At 38.9% G+C, this 16,768-nt stretch overlaps 1 protein-coding gene across 3 annotated transcripts in view; it reads right to left on the bottom strand.

The window, feature by feature from the left end:
• The window catches only part of tln1 (talin 1), a 230,754-nt gene that overhangs the window by 88,237 nt on the left and 125,749 nt on the right, over positions 1 to 16,768 (bottom strand). For all 3 annotated transcript variants that reach the window (XM_073064264.1, XM_073064267.1, XM_073064265.1), the window contains exons 8-14: positions 15,416 to 15,543; positions 14,635 to 14,695; positions 12,145 to 12,249; positions 9,714 to 9,869; positions 6,102 to 6,203; positions 3,336 to 3,412; positions 1,835 to 2,015 (exon numbers count right to left, since the gene is read on the bottom strand). In XM_073064264.1, the coding sequence (XP_072920365.1) occupies positions 1,835 to 2,015; positions 3,336 to 3,412; positions 6,102 to 6,203; positions 9,714 to 9,869; positions 12,145 to 12,249; positions 14,635 to 14,695; positions 15,416 to 15,543 (810 nt within the window). The remainder of the gene's footprint in view (positions 1 to 1,834; positions 2,016 to 3,335; positions 3,413 to 6,101; positions 6,204 to 9,713; positions 9,870 to 12,144; positions 12,250 to 14,634; positions 14,696 to 15,415; positions 15,544 to 16,768) is intronic.

Raw genomic sequence — 16,768 nt, 5'->3', positions numbered from 1 at the left:
CACTGACTATCCATGACTGTATCGCCACCCACAGCTCTAATCTGCTAATTAATTTTGCCGATGACATTACACTGATTGTCCTAATCTCAAACAGTAACGAGGTGGCATACAGGGAAGAAGTCATCTCTCTGACACAGTGGTGTCAAGAAAACAACCTCTCCCTTAATGTCGCAAAAACAAAGAAGCTGGTTGTGGATTACAGGAGGAATGGAGACGGGTTAACCCCTATTGACATTAATGGATCTGGGGTTGAGAGGATGAACAGCTTTAAGTTCCTGGGCATCCACATCATTGAGGACCTCACGTGGTCTGTACACACCAGCTGTATGGTGAGGAAGGCACAACAGCGCCTCTTTCGCCTCAGACGGTTGAGGAAGTTTGGTATGGGCTCCCAAATCCTAAGAACTTCCTACAGAGGCACAATTGAGAGCATCCTGACTGGCTGCATCACTGCCTGGTATGGGAACTGTACTTCCCTCAATTGCAGGACTCTGCAGAGAGTGGTGCGGACAGCCCAGCACATCTGTAGGTGTGAACTTCCCACTATTCAGGACATTTACAAAGACTGGTGTGAAAAACAGGCCTGAAGGATCATTGGGGACCCGAGTCACCCCAACCACAAATTGTTCCAGCTGCTACCATCTGGGAAACGGTACCGCAGCATAAAAGCCAGGACCAAAAGGCTCTGGAACAGCTTCTTCCACCAGGCCATCAGACTGATTAATTCACACTGATTTGAGTGTATTTTTATGTTACATCGACTGTTCTATTTATTATAAATTACTGTGATTGCACATTATGTTACATCTCTGTCTAAATGTACAAAGATTTTTACTCCTCGTGTGTGAAGGATTTAAGAAATAAAGTCAATTCAATTCAATAGCAACCCAATTATATGACTGTCAATAATGCAGGACACTAAAATATTATTTTTAAAGAAAATGTTTGGTTTTGTCCAAGTTTGATTCAATTTCCCAGGTGTAAACTGTTAGGTATTTTATTTTAGCAGTTTTCTGTGAAAGCAATGTGACCCGCTGGTAGAGCTTTGGTTTCGGCTAAAGATAAGCAGCCATGTTGTCCAACTTAGGAATGTTGTGTCAGCCAATCGGGATGGTGGGATGGAGAGGTTCTAGAGAGAGCTGGGCAGAGAGAGATTTCTGATGGACAGCAGTCAGGTTCGTGGTCTTTTGTCAGGAGACGCAGACGGGAGCAGATCAGACGAAGACACCTGGAGGATCAAAGGGAAGGCCTGAATGCAAGGACTGCTTTGTAAGACGAAGGAGTCTGAGAAAGGGAGTTCTACCTGTGATGGGCAAAGAATTCCGCTCTGCGAGTAAAGCGGTACACCCAAACACTACAGACACACGAGCTCCAACATTTATGTGCACTTTTAGACTGGTTTAACTGTAATGGGCCCCTTTATTTATTTTTACTTTTCCTATTAACAGTTTAATAAAGCAGATATTTGGTAAATATGCTTTCTTTATAATTTTAAGCTGATGTACAATCCGTCACCCTGGGCTACCAATATCAGTGTATAGAAGTACTTACATAGCATTCGCAACAACCTATGCTCCTTAATTGGAACATCCTAACATTCCGGTTTGGCTGAACCCCAAATCCTACCAACCCTAGATGTTTATTGCTTATGAAAGATGCCCTTCTCACCGGTGAGCCGCGCGGCTGTCAGCAGAGTTAGCTAACGAGCAAGTCTGTATACAAGCCCCGGTGAGAGGGTCGTGCAAGAATAAAACAAAATTATTTGTATTCATGTGCAATTATGAGCAAAATATCCTACACTGAAAATATAAAATCTTTCGTAAAAACTATGTACCAGTGGAGGCATGTGTCCTCTGTGCATTTGTCCACTGGTTACTTGCTGCTGGGCTGCTGGCATTGTTCCAACCTGAAAGTTTTCAGGACCCCCGGCACCAGGGCGCATAATTGCAGGTAACGCGACAGAACCGTGCTCGGCTCTGCCAGTTCTGTTGAATTGTTGCTGCATAATGGTAGACCTGCGCAAGGTAACAATGGCCATTAAATGTCAAAGAAATATTATTTAACACATATCATAAAAATGGCAGTCAGAACATTCTAAGTTCTGCATATTTACTAACATGCAATTGCTATTTCTAAAGAACAAATCTAAATCTTGCACACAGGAATGAGGATGGGAATGGGTAAACAACAGTAGCCCAAACTCTTCACATGTGTACCGGTTACTTAGCAATCTGCCCAATTTCTTTTATAAAATGCGGTGAGGAAAACGATAAAAACTTCACTACCTTGTGTGTTAAGGAGCTTCCCAATTTTATTAATAATCATTCAAACATTAAGACTGCTTCTTGATACCCTTGTGGTGGTGGTGGTGGGGAAATCTCTATATATCAACCTTTCATTGTTTGATTAGATCTCGGGTCAATCTTCAGTAGTTAAGATAACAAGCAAGTCTGCACAACCCTAGAAGTGTTTGGTGGTTGGTGTGTGGAACACTCTGCTACGGTGGTGGTGAAGGCAGATACATTATGGGACTTTTAAGAAACACTTACATCGGCACGTGGATGATAGAAAAATGAAGGGCTATGTAGGAAGGAAGGATTAGGTTGATCTTAAAGTAGTTTAAAAGGTAGGTACATCATGGGCCAAAAGGTCTGTACTGCACTGTAATGTTGAATATTTTATGCACTAATTCCTCCCCCCCCCACCGATCATTTGAACCCCATTACCATCCCACACCATTGCAAATGAAGCTGTTACACAGAAGTGTTACTTCCTCACTTTATTTTGGGCATTAAGATATAAATACACAAGCTGGGGTAGTAGGAGAAGGAAATTCAGTAAAGATGCAGGGAATACTTCCTCTGTGAAACAAGAGTAGAATGCACAACAGCTTTGAAAGATTACCTCAAGTTCAAGTTGAACTGTCATTCAACCACACACAAACAGAGCTCCTCAGGGCAAACGTACAAAACACATGTGTGCTTCATTTCATAAGTAAATAACCAGCGGTGACACACATCACACAGAATTATGACAGCAGAAAATCAGTCACAAAAAAAAGGAATATAGCCCAAGTCCCTGAGTATCGTGGCCTGGAGAACAATGGAGCATGGGACAATGATCCTGGAGCCATGGTTCTCTAAGAACAAGCGTGCAGCACTTCTTCACCACACAGTAGTGCAGCTACAGATGAACACAAGCCAGCTGCCCTTCCACTGAGCAAACACTGGAGAGCAGTACTGATGGGGAGGGTCAGTCCCCAACCCCTCCTGTTAGTAGAAACCTGTTCCAATAGAAAAACAGAAGCCAATTCATGCATTTTGATTCTTACTTACTTCTTAGGAGAAACAGAATCTTCCAACATTGTAGATTCTTCATCACCTTCCAACCCAAAATGATCTTTACTTTTTTTCTGCAAAGCAGATTGATAAGTCAGTCAAACATGAAAAATTTAGAATCTTTTTTTTCATATTTGTTATTCAATTTTAGTATAATTACATAGAATGAATAGAATAATAGAATAATATGATATGATATCAGCCGTCCCCCTCCCCTTAACCCTTCCCCCCTTAACATCCCTATCTAAAAAAGAGGAAAAAAAACAAAAAAAGAAAGAAGAAAGAAAGACTGCCTGGATATCGGAAGATCCCCACATGCTCCATGGAATTCAAAATAGCTTTAATATATGTATTTGTTTCTTTCCCCAAATGACTAATAACTTTATCTTCGGAGCACCTATATATTTAATCTTATCTTTTGTTAAGTAAGGGCGCCAAATTTTCAGAAATATGTCATATTTATTTCTTAAATTATAAGTAATTTTTTCAAGTGGAATGCAGATAAAAATGTCATTATTCCAACGATCCATACTTAAGTATGAATCCGATTTCCAAGTAACTGCAATAGCCTTTTGGCTAATGCCAATGCAATTTTTATGAATCCTTTCTGATATTTGTTCAATTTAGGTTTTGGCTTTATCTCTTCAATATCACCTAGTAAAAATAATATTGGGTTATGTGGAAATTGTATTCCAATAATTTGTTCCAATAAAACTCTTAAATTTATCCAAAAAGGTTGAATTTTAAAACGGGATCAAGTAGAGTGTAAAAAAAGTACCAATTTCTTGATTACATCGAAAACATTGATCAGATAAATTTGGGTTTAATCTTTATTTTTTGTGGTGTAATATATAATTGATGTAAAAAATTGTATTGTACTAATCTAAGTTGGACATTTATTGTATTTGTCATACTGTCAAGACATAGTCTTGACCAACTTGTTTCATCAATTTTAATATTCAAATCAGTTTCCCATTTTTGTCTTGAATTATGAATTCCTTGTTTAATTGTCTGTTTTTGAATCAAATTATACATACAAGAAGTAAATTTTTAAATTTTTCCTTTTTGAATTAAAGTTTCTATTTCATTAGGTTTCGGCATTAACATTGTTTGACCCAGTTTATCTCTTAAATAAACCCTTAACTGGAAATAACAGAAAAGAGTGTTATTTGATATTTTATATTTATTCTTTAATTGATCAAACGACATCAAAATACCTCCTTCAAAACAGTCTCCTATATATCTAATCCCTTTTTGAAACCAGTTATATGAAAGTTGATTATCCATTGTAAAAGGAATGAGTCTATTTTGAATTAGAGGTGCCTTTGCTAATAAAGATTTCTTTATCTCATCATCAACATTTGTCTTGTTCCATAAATCAATCAAATGTTTTAATATAAGGGATTCTTTCTTTTTCCGTATCCATTTAGATTCCCATTTATATATAAAATGTTCTGGTATACTTTCTCCTATCTTATCTAACTCTATTCTAATCCATGCCGGTTTATCTTTGTCAAAAAAAGATGCAATAAATCTAAGTTGATTTGTTTTATAATAATTCTTAAAGTTTGGGAGTTGTAACCCTCCTAGGTCAAATTTACATGTCAATTTTTCCAATGATATTCTTGACATCTTACCTTTCCAAAGAAACTTCCTCACACTTTTATTCAACTCTTGAAAAAACTTCTGCGGCAGTTGTATTGGTAGTGTTTGGAATAAATACTGTAATCTAGGAAATATATTCATTTTTACAGCATTGACTCTACCTACTAATGTTATTGGTATCATCATCAAATTTAGAATCTCTGTGTTGCTCTTTCATCAGACCATTCTGAAATGGAAATCTGGCAGCTAATTTTGGCATAATTTATTTGATACCACTGGGTGAAATTAGCTTTTAAGAGGTGCATTTCCATCAGACCAGCACAATGGCATGGATGGATGATGTGAAAGGACTGCATTTTTGAATCATCCTGTCTCTGCTAAAATTAGGAGAGTCAATGATGCAATAATATTCAAATTCAATCCCTTTCTCAACTTCAATTTGAATGCATCCTTAAGATGGGTTAACTATTCAATGGTTTTCTATTATTTGACTTTTTCCAGCTTGGCATTGAAACAAAATTAATGACACTTCTGTGTCCAAGAATATCCAATTATAAAAACCAGTAGGCATATTTTAAGAGCAAAAGTGTAAGTCTGCATATAGTCTACAATCTAGTAATGAAAGTAGGGCTCAGCCTCATGTAAGAAACTCCAAAGGACAGAACTGACATCATACTGCACCACACCCTTCCCCACTTGGACAAGGACAATAGTTTCCATTCATCTTAGTGCTGTCATACATCTGTAGATGTGCAGTGAAATAAGATTGGTGAATTTCTTTCCAATCTTGTACAAATCCTATATCCTTACAGGCATTATATTACAATTTACTAGACAAGCAAGGATAAAAGAAACTGGATAATTTCACAGTTATGCTAAGACCTTCCCTGGCAGCTATGATGAGACAAGAACAAAAATTCCAAGGTCCAAGCAGCTTCATACCACATCTTTGCACAATCTAAATCCTCTGTAGATTGCCACTTCATGCTACATCCTATGTAAATGGCCAGTGAGAAAATAAATAAAGCAAAATGTACTTGTGCTTTTTCAGTGGCAATCTACATAGCTTAGTAATTCCACATCCACATCATATGATGCTGAGAATCCTATTTAAATCAGAACATATTTGAGGAAAATGGATAAAAACAAATCCACTACCTTTTTCAAAATAATATCAATGTATCCAGCTATCAGCTGTGCAATTTGTTCTCCTTCTGTTGTCTGAACTGAATAGTAACCATCCTGATAGTCACCAAAATCCTGCGGGGGGAAAATACAGATATACGTATTTATACTCTCCGAACCCACAGAACATTCATATCTGATAAATTAATTGCATCTTAAAACTGCACATTTAGATTTCCTTTTCTATTTGTATTTTGATTTTGTTACAGAAGGTTTTCCCAAGTCACAGGCTGTAAGCAACTGAGGATATATAGAAGCAGCATAAGTCAGTGCAGTAGTGTGAAAGGCTCCCTCTTTTGGGCAAGATGTTGAATAAAGAGGATGGATATTATTTAAAATTGATTTTATTCCAAAATAACGATCTTGCCTATACTAATCTACATGAATAGAATCTGCGCTCAATGATTTAGATTAGCTGCTTCTGGAGTTTAAGTAACCACAAGCAACACTTGAAAGAGCTTGAGACTTTTATGTTCTCAATTTCAAGGCTAAAACACAAGACTTCTGGGTTCCCAGCAAAAGCCCTAAAATCTCCCAGTTTTAACTGGTACATTTTGGCATTTAGACAAAGCTTTTTAACAAATTTGAAATCAAAATTGAAGAGCCAAATTACAAGGTTGTTCACACTATCATGACATGACAAATGTATTTTGGTCTTCGGTTGCAAGATTACCCAAACTTAATCAATTTGATAGTCGCACCAAAAGACATCCTTGACATATGTAATGTCTGCAGAATCCAGTCAGCCAAAATTAATTCAATAGAATTCACACACTGCAGTCAGAGATTGAACTTAGTCTGCTAGAAGTTCCATGATTTTTGAAATATGCAGATGCTATCAGCCCAGGGAACTAAATCACATTGCAGCTGCCAATAGAGAGAGAAATAAATTTTAAATAGGTCATAAAATACTTCTGATGGTAAAAGACAATTTTGAGGAAACAAATGGTAACACAATTGGTTTGGTGATCAGAAGCTTATTGGTTTGGAATGCAAAAAGAGTGGATTCTGGTTAATTGGGCCATCAGTTAATCAGGGCAGCTGCTTATTTGGGGCAACTCTTGAATAAATATTAATTGAGCAAATAGCCAAGATACCCTTAATTTATTTGGGACACTCTGCCATTTAATTGGGGCAGGAGACTGTTGCTGAACAGTTTCTAACTAATATCAGTCATGTGCACTTGAGTGATGTTAGGCACTACACAGTGCTTTGAGCAAACACTTTTCAAGTAGCGGCAGTTGCATGCGCTTGTGTTCAAGAAGCTGTGACTTTTGTCACTGACAGCTGGTGAGAAATATGAAGACAATTCAGAATTGTTTTTCTCAGCCTGGAGATGCCAGAAATGGCGGGGAATGAACTTCACTACCAGGAATTTAAAAGCATCGAAAATCATCCTGAATGCTACAATGAAAATGAAGATTTGAAAGACGCAATCAGCAAAAGCATTGCATGAAGGCCGCTCATTATCAGCACTAAGTGTCCGCGCTGCTTTTGTCAAATCAACAGAACATGGCAGCATACACAGGTTAGGGACTAGTACAGGTTTATAGTAACATTGGTAGTGGGCAACATAGTAGTGTAGCAGTTAGCACAAAGCTATTACAGCCTAGGCTGTCAGAGTTCAGAGTCCAATACTGGTATCCTCTGTAAGGAGTCCGTACATCCTCCCTGTGGAATGCATGTGTTTTTCCTGGGTGCCCTGGTTTCCTCCCACAGTCCAAACACATACTGGGTAGGTTAATTGGTCATTGCAAACTGTCCCATAATTAGGTTGGGGTTAAGTCAGGATTGTCGGGGGTTGCTGGGGTGGCTCTGCTCGAAGAGCTGGAAAGGCCAACTCCACACTATCGCTAAATAAATGAATTTGTTCTATATTGCATTCAATTACATTTGTTACTCATTTAAATGGTAGTTTGTCTTTTTTTTTACCTTTTTAACTACTTCCATGAAACTTTGGCTAATTGGGCCAAAATGTATTGGTCCTGATGTATCCAAATTAACCGGAATCCACTGTATAAGAAACCATTTATTCTAAATTTGATTTTTCACGTTCTCACATAGGAATGTGGAAAAGTTGATGGATAGGGATGACTCTCTAGTAACGTTTTGAAAAAACCTACTGAAGACACAATACTTGCATACAGGTCTCAGGTAAATACTTGCAAATCCCTGGTACACGTTATCAGACTCTTGGACGGACCCCTTCTGCAATAAGGTGGGCTCTTGGTCTCACAATCTATCTCGTTATGATCTTGCATTTTATCATTTACCTGCTCTAAACTTTTATGGTAGCTTTTACATTTTATTCTGCATTGTTATTATGTTATCTTATTTATTCTACCTCAATGCACTGTGTAATGAACTGATCTGTATGCAAGACAAGCTTTTCACTGTATCGTGGTACATGTGACAATAATAAGCCAACACATCTTTAGTTTACCAGCCTCTTCAGTGTGTGCAGCTGCTTGATATTCTTCTTCCAGTGTACAATTAGCCTGTCTTTAAAATGGTATTGCACAATCCCACAAACTCAGCTGATGTCAGCTAATTCTGTGCAGGCTGGAATTATAGTCAAGTTTTGTTTGCCTGTTCAGCTCATTAATACTACTTGTCCATTAATCAACGTCTGCAGGACTGCTCTTGTTGGCTGGGCACGACAGCTTTTTCTACTTCTGCTCATAAGTTCCTAATCAAATTTAAATTTGATTTGATTATCTAACTGCTTAGTTTGCCTACAGCGATTGCACAGGTCCAGATTATCCAAAGTAATTACCTGCCCATGAATCAAAGTTTGCAGCTGCAACCAACGGAGCATCAGACCTCCAACTAAGTTCTGCAGGATGGGCGGCTGGCAAACTGCACGTCATTCAGTTGTTAGTGCTGAGGAGGCTACAAGACCTGCCTACGTGCATATTGACAATTGGTCTTCCCCAAAGAAAACCTCAAAGTTGTTAACACAAGCGGTTCTGCAGATGCTGGAAATCTAGAGCAACACACACAAAATGCTGGAGGAACGCAGCAGGTCAGGCAACATCAATGGAAATGAATAAACAGTCGATGCTTCGGGCCGAGACCCTTCATCAGGACTAGGAAAGAAGGGGAAGATGCCAGAATAAAAAAAAGGTGGAGGGAGGGAATGAGGACAAAGCTCCAAGTTGTTGTTGGGATAGAGAATAGTTACAAGGTTATTGTAAAATAAGTGCCACTTAATTGCACCATCAACAACAGCTTCCTTCACTTGACAATATTAAAAAAAAAGATCGGATGGTAATTAGATTGGATATTAGTACAATTCAGACTAATTGTATTGTTGCACAGTGATACAGACATCTGGTTTGCATCACTTAGATTTCCACACCATGGCATTTTCAGACATTATTCCCTCAATTTTACCAGAAATCACCACACATGAAAGACCGACATAATGCTATAGAAAAACATCTGTAAAACTGCTAGATCTAAAATGAAGGAAGACAATGACAGAATTGGATCAGGTCTCAGACCCTATGTTGGGTCATGGAGGACGTACAAGTTCAGCGGACTTCAAATATATAGTGGTTACCACAAGCTGTGTGAACGTACCAGAGTAAAGCTCTTAGGTGACGCTGCCCAACGTTTGATATTTGTAAGGCTCCACTCCTGAATCACTTCTTTTGTTTTCTCGTCCACACGCATGACACTTTCTTTGGTAATTCCCAGCAAGCGAGGTACAAGTTTGTTCTTCCCTTTCATTTTTTCCTAAAAAATACGTTACATTCTATTTTAAAGAATAAACAGAGATAACAAACCCAACTTTTATTGCTGCTTTCAATTATTTTAAAACATACAACAAAATTTATGGGAAAAGTCTGAACAAAGACTCAGGTAAGCTAGTCAGATTAATAAGCATTATAGGGACAATGTCCATCAAACCCTTGAACCACGGGATAATCGCTCAACTTCACTTCGCCTTAGCACCGAAATGTTCCCACACCCAATGGGGTCACTTTCAAGGACTCTTCATCTCATGTTCTCCATTTATGCTAATTTATTTGTTATTATTTCTTCTTTTTATATTTGCACAGTTGTCTTCTGCACTCTGGTTGAACCCTCTAATTGGGCAGTCTTTCATACATACACACACGCACACACACACACACACACACACTTTGATAATAAATTTAGTTTGAACTTTGAACAAAAATCTCAACAAACTAAAGCATGCAATCTAAATACATTCACAATCTTGGAGGTGTGTTGGGTAGAAAAATCTTGCAATTCAGAATAATGACAAAATTCTCAGCTCTGGACCTGTACTCACTGGTGTTTAGAAGAGTAAGTGGGGGTGAAAATCTCATTGAACCAATCAAATACTGAAAGGCCGAGACAGAGTGGGTGTGGAGAGGATGTTTACTGTAGTGGTACAGTTTCAGACCATAGGGAACAGCCTCAGAAGAGAAGGACATCCCTTTACAACAAAGATGAGGAGGAACTTCTTTAGCCAGAGGCTGGTGAATCTGTGGAATTCACGTACAGCTGTGGAGGCAAAGTTATTGGGCCTGTTTAAAGCAGACGGTGATTGGTTCTTGATTAGTCAGGATGTCAAAGGTCACAGGGAGATGGCAGGAGAATGGGATTAGGAGGGTTAATAAATTTGCCATGATGAAATGGCAGCATAGACTAGAAGGGGCAAACGGCCAAATTCTGTTAAGTCTTACGGTATTAAAATAAGAGTAAAATTCTGATAAATTGGCACCCTTGGGATTTTTTTGGCATCAATCAACCAGATTTTCTAGACTACCTTCAATTCAACATCTTTTTGAGATGTAACACAGAAGTATAATAAATTTTCCAGTTAACCCAGTGAGTTTATAGAGAAATGGGGTCTCAGCATGTTTAAAGGGAGCACAAAAACCAGGGCCCAGGTGAGCAGTACAAAGCAAAATTATCAAAATACATACATGTAACATATACAACCTGAGATTCAGTTTCTTGCAGGCATACTCAAAACTGAATAATAACCATTACAGACTCAATGGAAGACTGCACCAAGATGCCAAACCATGAGGATTTCCAAATAAACAAATAGTGGATTAATGGAATTATACTGTATTGATAGAAACACACTTAATGCCAAAAGCTGTGGTAGAACATTGAAAGCAGAGAAAGCACAGCAGGTATGATACATAGTGAATGACTTCACTTATTGCAAGGGCAAACACCTTCAAGGGTCCCCAACCTTTCTTTCTGCCATGTCCAATACCATTAAGTTGAGAACCCCTGCCTTAGATAAAGGTTAGAAAAAAAATCACAGGGAGGAAGATTAGGTGAACATTTCCTCTGCCATGTCCATTAGAAGGGAATGTTCATTCAGGAGTAATGCTTCTACACATTAGTCTACTTTAACCACTGCAGGAGTGCATGTTCCAAGGACTGTAGTGAAATGTTTTCCATAATAAATAGTGGAAACCCATCATGTAAATAATTAAAAAGATACTATTTTTTGAGATAATGCAAGTTAGATAGTTTTACTTATTTGGAATAGAGAGCATACAAAACTAGTAGGATTCCCTTTCGCCATTGTAATACAAAGTTCTAAGCCATGTTAGGGTTAATGTTAGGGTTAATTCGAGACTGCCATTACAGGTCAGGAGTGGCTCACGTAATGCGAGGGAGGGGGGAAGCGAAACTGGGGATTCCGCTACACCGAAACTACCAGTGTCATGCGATTCAGTAAACAAAAGAAACAGGTAACTCGTGAGTGTATGGCGTCGGGCCAATAAGATGGACACAAGTGCCCGATATTACCTAATATGTAGCGGGGGGTTGTGCTGGGGGGAAAAGGGATATAAATAAGAGCAGATTGTAAGGGGAAGTCGGAACGCGCCTTCTCCAGCGACTCCGTCGATTCGCTGTGCCAGTTACGAATTCTGCAATAAACCCAAGTTTTGTAATATTCCGGTGTTGGTTGTCTCTCTTCCTAAACGAACACAGGGCAGAATTTCAAGCCCAACAGCCAGTATTTGTCATTTACCTTAACCAAGAAGAAGGATACACCGTATGTCTTCAGGGAACGGGCCAACTTCACATACAACACTTTTGCCTCCATTTCAGTCATGTTCCCACAGTTCTTGTGCGTCTACAGAAAAGTTATATTTATGTCATTATGCTGTGAGGTCAGCAACTTGCATTTCTAACACAGTTCCTATTGATACAATGAGTACAAATCAGTGCACACTGAGCTCTGGAAAGATGGACAGGGACAGGATGCCATTGTTAGCGGTAACAACAACAGAGAAATGGACAGTTGACAAGATGCCCTATGAGTCCTGCCGCTGCTAATAACAGAGCCAAGACACAATTCCAGAGGAGATTACCAAAGGGGAACGGACAGGGAAGGGAGCTTGAAACAAAGGCATGCGCCTGGGGGTCAGTTCACTGGAGAAAGTAATGACAACGATTGCTTATATCATGGCTCAAAGTTAATGAAACTTTCCCATGGCACTTAAAAGAGGTACTGGAGAAACTTTGTTACTAGGCCAAACAATTAGGTATCAAGACAGGTGTCCGAAGGTTTGTTCAAACAGGTCGATGGTATTCAGCATCTTTGAACAGGAGAGTTAGGAATGTCAAATCTTAGGGGAATGGCAAGTGATAGTCATTGAATGCTGCAAGGATTAAAACTGGAAATATTTAAAGAAGTTAGCAGTGCTTGAAAAAGACTATGTCCAAAAAAAGTGATGCAAATAGTAGTAGCTGGCAGAGTAAAGCCAATCGATGATTCTGAACGAGGGATGGGATTCTACAGCAGAGGCAAATTCAGAGTAGAAGTGAAAATTAGATCTGAACAGAGTGCTGGCTGAAATGTTTACTTATAATGGAACGAACTCTAGCCTGGAAACATCAAATCTGGAGAAAATGAAAGCTTGGAAGAAGGTTTCAGTAGGACATGTGCTGAAGTAGGGCAGAGACAGGGGAGGACACAGAAGGAAAAGGCAACTCTTGAACTGTGGCCGAAGAGAAGTTGGGTGCCAATGGCTCACTGAAAGAAGTTAGGCAGGACAACTAGATTGGAGGGGGAATTCACAATTAGTGTTTAGGTTTTTAACAACAGAAGTAGGTTTGGTGACAAAATATTTAAAAGTTGGGAGAACAACACTTGAGGAATAATTAATGACAGTTATTTCAGGACAGGATTAACCAAACAGGTTTCATTGATAAGTTAGGCTTGGAAAAGGCAAGAAACTGTATCTAGATAACTGTGTGACATTAGTTCTAGGAAAGCAAGGAGCATTTGAAGGCTTGGATTCCAGTAAGCCATGGGGAATGGAGGAAGCCAATGGAAATATCTAAGCATACAGCCTTAATTATTGTGACAAAACAAACATTCTTGTGCCAAAGAAATATTCTATTTCTAAACACAAGAGATTCTGCAGATGCTGGAATCCAAAGCAACACCCACAAAATGCTGGACGGTCAGCGGGATCCATGGAAATGAATAAACAGTCCACGTTACAGGCTGAGACCCTTCTTCAGGATTGGAAAGCAAAGGGAAGATGCCAGAATTGAACAGTGGAAGGGAAGGGAAGAAGGACAGCTAGAACGTGATAGGAAGAGCCAGGCGGGTGGGAAAAGTAAAGGGCTGGAGATGAAGGAATCTGATAGGAGAGGAGAGTGGATCATAGGGGAAAGGAGGAGGGGCACCAGGGGAGGTGACAAGCAGGCAAGGAGAAAAGGTAAGAGGCTAGAGTGGGGAATAGATGAAGGGAGACGGGGGATTTTTTTAAACCAGAAGAAATCTATATTCATGCCATCAAGTTTGAGACTACTCAGACAGAATAAAAAGTGTTGCTCCTCCGCCACCCTGAGGGTGGCCTCATAATGGCACAAGAGAAGGCCATGGACTGACATGTTGGAATGGGAATGGGAATTAAATTGTTGAGCCACCAGTAAGTTCTTCTTTTAGCAGCTGGAGCAGAAGTGCTTGACAAAGAGGTCGCCCAATTTACAATGGGTCTCACCAATGTGGAGGAGGCCACACTGGGAGCACAGCCTAACAATTAACGACCCCAGCAGATTCACAGGTGACGTGTTGCCTCACCTGGAAGAATTGTCTGGGGCCCTGAATGGAGGTGAGGAAGGAGGTGAATGGGTAGGTGTAGCACTTTGGCCGCTTGCAGTGTTAAGTGCTGGGAGGAAGAATAGTGCGGAGGGAAGGATGGACAAGAGAATCACAGAGGAAGAGATCCCTGTGGAAAGCGGGAAGTGGGGAGGTAACGATGTATTTGATGGTAAGGTCGTTTTGTGGAGGCTCATGGTGTGGTAGCTAAGGTCAAGAGAAACTATCACTGTTAAGGCAGCGGGAGGATGGGGTGAGCACAGATGTTGGGGAAATGGAAGAGATATGATTGAGAGCAACATCTTCCTGGAGGAAGCGAAACCTCATTCTATTTCTAACTGTTGTGTAAAAAAATTATTGCTGCTCTTTTGATACCAAAATAAAAATTTATTTTGTTATACCTACCATAAATATTCTTTTCTCTCCTTTTTGTTTAATGTACTCCTTTGGCAGGAATTCTTTTAAGCTATAAAAGATCAGCATTAAATAATGACTTTATAGGAAAGTAACACGTTAGATAAATAATTATCTCACAAATGCCTTCTATAAAATAATTTAGCTCTACAAAATATTTACTTTGAACTATACTTGCACACTTATATCCATGAGATTGAACAGATTCAAAGACTCGTGGACGTCTATTATCAAAGTATGTATACAGTATACAACCCTGAGATTCTTCTTCCCACAGACAGCCACGAAACAAAGAAACACCATGGAACCCGTTCAAAGAAAACATCAAACACCCAGCATGCAAAAAATAAAAGAAATTGTGGAAATGGCAAGATAAACAAATGAAAAACACAATATAAAACATCGAACCAAAGTCCTTCAAAGTCTTTGAATCTTTGAACAACCCAATGTGAATGCCCACCTACATTCAAAACTGTCAAACATTCTCTGAACAGTGAAATAATTTGAGATGCTGAACAATACAGTCTATACAACAACAGTTCCTCAACTTACATCTAAATTCTGCAACACCACAATTCTCATGGAACTGGCACGCCTTCCCCTTCTAAATCAACGTGAAACGGCTGAGACATACTGCAAATGCCAGCTGCAATACATCCCAACATTCAAACACTCAACTTCATAATCAGTTTGTGAAAATGACATATGAATTAACATTTTGATACTTTCGTTAACTAAAATATAAATCTGTTGAAATATGACATTTACTTACTCTAAAAATCCTGGTTTATGCTTCTGCTCATTGTGTGGTCCAAACTGGATCTGACACTGGTATCCTGCAAAATCACAGGCTTTGTCGAAGGATACTGGATGAGAACCATTTAGAATATCATCTCTTGCCTGACATAAGAGCACAGAAAAAATAATAATTCTTTGCTCAAATTAATTATCAGCAGCTAAACATGACCTAAACAGAATTTTGAAAACTGGGCTTATGCAAGATTTCTTAGTAGCTTTATCCATAATTTATAACCAATTTACTGAAAATCTATTCAGTTCAACATTTTCACACTCTATCTGACCCACTTACTATCATCCAAGTAATCGCATCAACACATCCTTCCACTCTTTATGTACTAACTTCAGCTTTGCCTTGTGTGCAACTAAACTTGCACAGAAAAATCTACTTTATGAATAAAGTCTCACTTTTTAAAATTCAAACTGGTGCAATTGTGACCACAAGCTTTATATTCCCAAGGTCAAAACAGCTCCACATCTGCCATGTCGAATCTAGTCAAAATATTTATTTTAATGACCTGTCAGCTCACTTCAGTGTTGTGTAGTGCAGAGAGACAGAACCCCAATCTGATCAATCTATTCTGTTAATTATCCCCCACTCATTTCTGCTATCATCCCTGCAAATTATTTTTGCACTCGTGTTCTTTTTTTAAGAAGGAGACCAGATCGATAGCACTCCAAATATGATCCAAGGCAATATTCCACATTATCTACTTTAAATTCTATTCCTCTGGAAATATACTGTGTACTTTCCCCAATGACTTTGTTAACCTGAGTGTCTAATTCTGATGATGTGAATCTGTACTAAAAGAACTTCTTTTGCCTCAATACAACTTGAACTTTCCTTTTCCAAGGAATGTTTACTCTCCCTATTTCTTTGACCAATAACCTCTCACACTTGCTTAGTATCAAAAAAAAGTGACATACACGTATTACATGTCAACTTTGATTTATCTTACTCAGTCTCAGTATTTGCTACACTTCCACTTCAGTGGCATCAGCAAGCTTTGATGGAGTACTTTTTAAAGAGATAAATTAATTCACACAATGACTGTGGCAGACTCAATATTGATACCTTCAGACTATTTCTCTCCCTTTGATGGACTGAATAATTGCCTTTAAACGTCATCTCATAGCCAGTTTACGATCCATGCTAATACTTGATTGATGACAGAACTTGCACTGATCTTAGTTGTGCCTTAGCCTTCCAAACACCTCACCAAAGTCCTGTCCTCTCCATTTCCTCTGCCTGCCTTTGGCAGTTTTAAGGGGAACACCAGCAGGAACTTCTTCACTCAGAGGGTGGTGAGAATGTGGAACAAACTGC

This window comes from Hemitrygon akajei, chromosome 13, assembly GCF_048418815.1.
Source record: "Hemitrygon akajei chromosome 13, sHemAka1.3, whole genome shotgun sequence".
NCBI lineage: Eukaryota > Metazoa > Chordata > Chondrichthyes > Myliobatiformes > Dasyatidae > Hemitrygon > Hemitrygon akajei.
Note: the sequence above shows the minus strand (reverse complement) of the source record. Positions and strands in the feature narration are given on the sequence as shown.